This window comes from Aptenodytes forsteri, unplaced genomic scaffold (assembly GCF_000699145.1).
Source record: "Aptenodytes forsteri isolate BGI_AS27 unplaced genomic scaffold, ASM69914v1 Scaffold66, whole genome shotgun sequence".
NCBI lineage: Eukaryota > Metazoa > Chordata > Aves > Sphenisciformes > Spheniscidae > Aptenodytes > Aptenodytes forsteri.
In genome coordinates this window covers 1,221,548-1,227,624 of record NW_008795131.1, presented here as the reverse complement: position 1 = coordinate 1,227,624, position 6,077 = coordinate 1,221,548, and the positions used below count along the sequence as shown (strand labels likewise).

The following is a 6,077-nucleotide window of genomic DNA, read 5'->3' as shown; positions in this document are numbered from 1 at the left end:
GGCTGGCTCTCCCGGTCTCGGCAAGGGGCACGGGGATGGGACTTTGGGGTCTCCTGTCAGGCCTAGGGACAGGCGGGGACCCGCCCGCCCCCCCGCCCTCCAAGCCTGCCCTGGCCCTTGTCAGCCCCACTGCCAGGGGGTGATGTGGTGGGGCAGGGCTGCAGGGCAGGCGGATGGGGTGCAGGCAGGGCTCTGCCCTGTGCCCCGGCCCTGGAAGGGTCCCTGCCTGCCTGCCCTCCGCATCTCCTGACAGGCAGGTACATGGCAAAGTGCAGGATGGGGGGGGACTTGCACTGCCCCCAGGTCCAGCCCTCAGCAACCCCCTGAGTCCGCATGGGTCACCCTGTGGGTCCCTGCAGGTCCAGGGAGCCCTGACACCACAAATCTCCGCCCTCCGGAGCCTCTGCCAGCCCAGCACGAGGGAGACAGACAGACAGGCAGCTATTCCCTGCGGGTACAGCAGGCACCATGCCCATGACAACACAGGCTCCACTTCAACAGCCGCATCCCCCCCCGTGCATCCAATGGGTGCTGGGTAAACAGCTGCTCTGTCCTGCCCCATCCCCCCAGCATCACCCCAATGCCCCCTTCATGCACCCGCTGCCTCTCTCCTTGCCCACCCCAGGGCACAGGGGCCGGATCCAGCCTCTCCTCTCTGCAACGTGGGCACAAGCACCCGCAGCCTGCTCTGCTTACCCCCAGCGCCTGTCTGCCAGCCCACCACAGCACCAGGCACCCCTGCCAGCATCCACCGGACACAGCCCTGCGTGGGGCAGCCTAGCTGCTGGGCATGACCGGCACAGCTCAGAGCTGGGCTGAGCCCTGCAGTGCTGGGGACATAAGCCCCCCACGGCACCTCTACCCTGACCACGGCACGTCCCAGCGTTGGAAACCGCATGCAAAACGGGGTTAACAACAACAGAACAGGATTAATGCCAACTGGAAGCCGCAGCAGAGCCATCCCCGCGCCCAGACCCACCTTCCCACAGAGCAGCCGGTGGCATGGCCAGGCCCATGTGGCACAGGGTGCCCACCCTCCACCAGCCACAGGGATGGGGTGCAGGATAGGGGTCCAACGCTCGCCACGCTGCAGACCCCTCGGTGCTCACTGCCAGGATGCTCGAGAGGAGGCTGGTGCCAACCCCAGCCCCTCCATGGACCCAGCCATGTCCTCTGCACCAACAGGACATGACTCCTACCCATGGCACCTCCGCAGCCTCCGGGGGCCCCTGCTGATCCCCGCAGAGGGGCTGCAGCGTCCCCCTCACACACTGACCTGCTCCCACCGGCCCGTGATGCCACTAAGCTGCTTTCATGGCCAACCCATGTGCCTGGGCTGTCAGATTAGAGCTGGGCAGCGGGCACAGCACCAGCCACGCAGGGGGGTTCGGCCATCCTGGCAGCCCCCCCACACACCATGGGTGTTTGCTGAGCTGCTGACCCCCGCGATCCCAGTGTCTCCCACTCCTGCTGCTAACTGGAACCAGCAGCAGCCCACGACGAGCCCAGGGACCGGCCAGGGTAAGGACCATCCAGGGCAGCATCGCTGCCTGAACAGCTCAGGGCAGAGGGCAAGGGGGCAGCGCTGAGGCTTGGCCACAACCCACAGCCCCACAGGCAGCACTGCCCATCCTGCCTGTAGCCAGGCTGCCCCGTCCCTGCCCTGCCACCCACCCCACTCCTGGAGCAGGGACGAGCTGTGGCTCTGGGTGATGGCGGAACAGCCCCAACCCCGACACCGCTCTGTCCAGCCGGGTCCTTGGGATAAGCAGCCCCAGGGCCTCCTCTCTCTCCCTTTCTTCCCCCATGACTTTCGCACAGCAGGGACGAGCTGTGCTGTCCCCGTCCCGACCCCTGTGTCTCCCCGTCTCCCAGCATGACTCATGTTTGTTGACCCAGGCTATTTCCGAGAGCGCAGCTGGGCTGATCCCCGCGGGGCACCAAGCCCCTTCCCCGCCCCAGCCCTCCCACTTGTCCCAGTGCCACCCCCACACCGCTGTTCTCCCAGGGAGGGGGCAACAGACAGGTGATTTTGGGCAGGAACAAGCCGCTGGTGAAGCCGAGCCCCCATCTCACACCCTGCACCCGGTGCAGTGCCATCCCCCCCACAGTGTCCCCTTCCCACCAGCATTTCCGTGCTGCTCCTCGCTCCCCGGGGACCTGCCCTCAGCCACTTTCCCACGGAGCAGGCAGCCACGCTGGGCCCTTTGAAGTGGCCTTGGGTTGAGGGCTGTGTCCTGGGCATGACGCTGTCCCCAGCACAGTGGGGAAGGCAGCCGGACCCAGGGTCCCTGCCAGGAAAACACAGGGGCACCCCCGTCCCGAACCGTCCCCGCTGCCCTGAGCCTCCCTGCAGCCTGGCCAAGGCAGGTGCTGGGGGGATGCAGGGTCTGGGGGCTTCCTGCCCCCCCCTCCATCTTCCAGGTCCTGCTTACCTGGGAGCATCTTAGGGCAGTCCAGGCCTCTATCGTCCCTGCCTGGCAACCGCCAATCAGAGGCGGCTCAGCTGTTGCCCTGGAAACCCCCGTTGCCATAACAGCGGCTGATGGAGGCGCAGGGGAGGCAGATGGTGGCAGAGCGGGACAGCCACAGCTGGCAGGGAGGGACGGGGGCCTTGCATGCTCAGAGCCCTCCCTGGGGCAGGTGCTGACCCCCTCCCTGCAGCCCCTCGGCGCCAGAGCACGGAGGATGGCAGAACGGAAACGCTTCCAGCCCAGCTGGAGCTGGACACACGTCTGGGGGGTGGCCGCTAGCTTTGCCACCTCCACAGGACCCCCTCTCACTTTGTCCCACCTTCTCCTGCAGCCACCGTGCCCCGGGACCATCACCCACACACCTGATGCCCACCCACCTTGCTGCCTTCAACCCCAAGCCACAATCCCTGTGCCCCGCTCCCAAAAGCAGAGCCGCCTGCCCATGCTGCCAGGCGTCTCCCATCCCAGGCATCACCCCAGGGCAACCTTCCCAGCCCAGGCGCCTGGCCCCAAGAGGTCCAACATTGGGTGAGAAGATGCCCAAAAGCCCCAGCGCGTACCTGGATCTGCCCCTTGCCCATGATCTTGTCCACGATTTCGTTGTTGTCCTTGTTGAGCTTGGTCTTGTCGTAGCACTTCTCATAGCAGAGGATGCGCAGGGACTGGGAGCCCTCCAGCTCGATCTCGAACTCCTGGGGTGCGGAGGGAAGGTGGCTCAGCCCCAGCACCCCAGAGCAGCTTCAAAACTGGGGCTGGAAGGGAAGGGAGGGGCACAGTCCCCTCCCTGTGTCCCACCCTCCTCTCACCTCGTTCCACTGCGGCTCGGTGGTGTCCCGAAAAACCCTGGTCTTGGCTTTGCTGACAAAGTAGCCAAAGGAGTCCACCTCCAGTGTGCAGTAAAGGTCTGGGGGAGCAGACACCGCTCAGTGCCTGAGGAATGTCCCCGCCGGCTCCCAGGGGACCGCTGCGGGCAGAGCAGGGCCACATGCTGGACCCCAGCTCCCCCACTGGCACTGGCCCCTCCGAGCAAGGGTGTGCACCCACACTTACTGGCAGACTGCTTGAAGCCCTTGGCGGAGTGGACAATGACGTGCAGGAACCCGTAGATCCCAGGGGACCGCTGCGGGCAGAGCACATGCACATGCTGGACCCCAGCTCCCCCACTGGCACTGGCCCCTCAGGGTGTGCACCCACACTTACTGGCAGACTGCTTGAAGCCCTTGGCGGGGTGGCAATGACGTGGCAGCCGGGGGACTCGTCATGTGCGGCGGGGAGAGCAGAGGCTGCGTCAGGGTTCAGCTGCCACCTCCCGCGCCCCAGGGCCAGCATGCGGGCTGGCCGTCCCCGAGGCAGCCTCTGCCACCGTGAACACTAAGTGCCTGTGGTGACACCCCAATGTCCCCAGCCCCCCGGAGGGCCGTCCCCCAGGTCTGGAAAAGGACACATATCCCCTGTTGCTGATCATCCCTGCTGGACACCCTGAGCTCTCCTGCTGCTGGACAGCCCTGGGGGAGGTTCCCAGTAGGGCTGGCTGGGTCTCACCCTGGGGACACCCTGGTCCTGCCCAGCCCATGGGGGTGCTGGAGAGACCCCAAAAGCAGCCCCATGTTGCAGCCAGGATTGTCCTGCCTGGGAGCCCGACTCTGCTCCAGCAGTGCCACCTGGTGGGTAGCTGTCCCCCTGCACAGCCAGGGTCCCGGAGCAGGGACCACACTCCAGCTGAGGGACGCCGCAGCTCCTCACCGGCATCACCTGGAGGCAAAGAGGGACCCACCAGCCCAGCGGACACTCACCGTCCTTATTGCTGGTGACCGGGATGTTGTGGACGGTGCGTAGCTTGAAGCAGGATCCCGTGAGCACCTGCAGCTCCACCGAGCTCAGGACGAAGGCCTGGAGGTCTGGGAGAGGACAGGAGGGGAGCTTCAGAGGGATGCAGCCAGTGCTGGCCCAGGGACCGAGCAGGCTGTGATCCTGCGGGACCTCCTTGTGGTCCCTGGGGGGGCCAAGAGCCCCAAGAGGGTCTTGGCAGCCCCAAACTTACCCTTTTTCTGCAGTTTCTGAATGGCCTCCCTCCACTCAGACCTTTCGTAGTCGGACGACAGCAGGAAGAGGTAGCTCTGCAAGAGAGAGAGTGATGCAGCAGGCTGTGCGCCAGCAGGGCTGAGCCCGGCCCCCAGCCCGTGCTCCTCACCTTCCCATTGCGGTTGTGGATGCGGAAGGGGATGGCGGGTGAGTTGAGGAGCAGCCAGAATTCGTTCTCAAACATCTTCTTCTTGAGGCGCTCGATGGCCCGGCTCTGCCCCTTGTTGGCTTTCTGGAGGTGGGGAGTGGACAGGAGCTTTCGCAGGTGCCCCCAGCCCCTCCATGTCCCATCCCTGACCCCACAGGAAGGCACCCACGCTGGCAGCAGGTCTCACGCCCTCCCCAACCACCCACACCCTCCTCTCACCTCCTTCTGCACCTCGCTCTTGATGGCCGAGATCTTCATCTTCATGTCCTCCAGCTCATGGTCGGGGATGACGTGGACCTGCGGGCAGTGCTCCGACTCCTCCGGCGAGGGGAACACCAGGTCGGCCAGGGGCACGTACCACTTGCAGTCATACTGCTGGTGCTTCCTGCGGCCAGGGAACGGGCGCTGAGTGATGCCTGACCCCCCTCCTGGCACGTCCCTCTGCCTGCCAGAGGACAGGGAGGTTGTGACACATCCCCCCCCCCATGCCCAGCACCCTCCTTACCCCACCGCCGTCTTCTTCAGCTTGGCACAGAGCAGCACGTCGGTGAAGAGGAAGACGTGCCGCAGCTTCCGTGAGCCCTCTGACAGCTCCACCAAGAAGCCATCCTTGACAAGCTGCCGGGTCTGCGGGGCAGCAGGGCTGGCGTGAGAGCGGGCAGAGAGCAAAAGCCAACAAACTGCAGGGGACGGATGCTCCTGTCCCTCTCCATGGCTAAATTAACAAGGACATGGGAAGGTCCATGTCCTCTGGGTACTATTTTGGGTCCCATACTCTCAGTAGGGTGCCAGCAAGCAGCAAGGACCAGGTAGAGCCCTAACCTTGCACCCAGGACTGCATCTAGAGGAAACCCTCCATCTCCTGGCCAAGCACCATGGAGCTGGAGACACCAGCCAGGGGCTGGCAGAGGGCTCAGTCCTCACCCTGTGCCCAGGCCCTGCCCTCCCCGCTGCCTCACCTCCCCCTTGGGGGTGGTGACTGCTGTCCTCCGGGGATCAATGTCCTCATTGATGCTGGAGAGGAAGTTCTGTGAGATGCGGAGGGCGTCCTGGAGCAGCGGGTAGTCGGGGTGGTCGGCTGGGGTGTGCTTGAGGAGGTCCTGAAAGGGGACAGGCGTGGGTGAGTGGCCCGAGGGCACTGCCCTGCCTGCAGCACGCACCCTAGAGACCCCCCACCAACACTCCCCATGGCTGCGGGTCCCCAGGAGCAACAGGGACAGAGCCCCCCACCGCCCCGGGACTGGCATCACACTCACGTGCAGGACAAGGGTGCTCCGCGTCACCCGGTCGATGGGTTTGTACAGCAGCGCTGTGGGGAGAGAGGAGGTGTCAGCAGCCACCCACCGCCGGGGCCCCCCCGCCTCCCCCCCCCC

At 65.4% G+C, this 6,077-nt stretch overlaps 1 protein-coding gene across 1 annotated transcript in view; it reads right to left on the bottom strand.

The window, feature by feature from the left end:
* Positions 1 to 6,077, bottom strand: part of ABR (active BCR-related) — a 26,441-nt gene that overhangs the window by 12,699 nt on the left and 7,665 nt on the right. The window contains exons 6-16 of the mRNA XM_009278166.2: positions 5,961 to 6,013; positions 5,664 to 5,804; positions 5,210 to 5,331; positions 4,924 to 5,089; positions 4,666 to 4,788; positions 4,516 to 4,591; positions 4,264 to 4,372; position 4,187; positions 3,525 to 3,594; positions 3,281 to 3,378; positions 3,035 to 3,166 (exon numbers count right to left, since the gene is read on the bottom strand). Of these exons, the coding sequence (XP_009276441.1) occupies positions 3,035 to 3,166; positions 3,281 to 3,378; positions 3,525 to 3,594; position 4,187; positions 4,264 to 4,372; positions 4,516 to 4,591; positions 4,666 to 4,788; positions 4,924 to 5,089; positions 5,210 to 5,331; positions 5,664 to 5,804; positions 5,961 to 6,013 (1,091 nt within the window). The remainder of the gene's footprint in view (positions 1 to 3,034; positions 3,167 to 3,280; positions 3,379 to 3,524; positions 3,595 to 4,186; positions 4,188 to 4,263; positions 4,373 to 4,515; positions 4,592 to 4,665; positions 4,789 to 4,923; positions 5,090 to 5,209; positions 5,332 to 5,663; positions 5,805 to 5,960; positions 6,014 to 6,077) is intronic.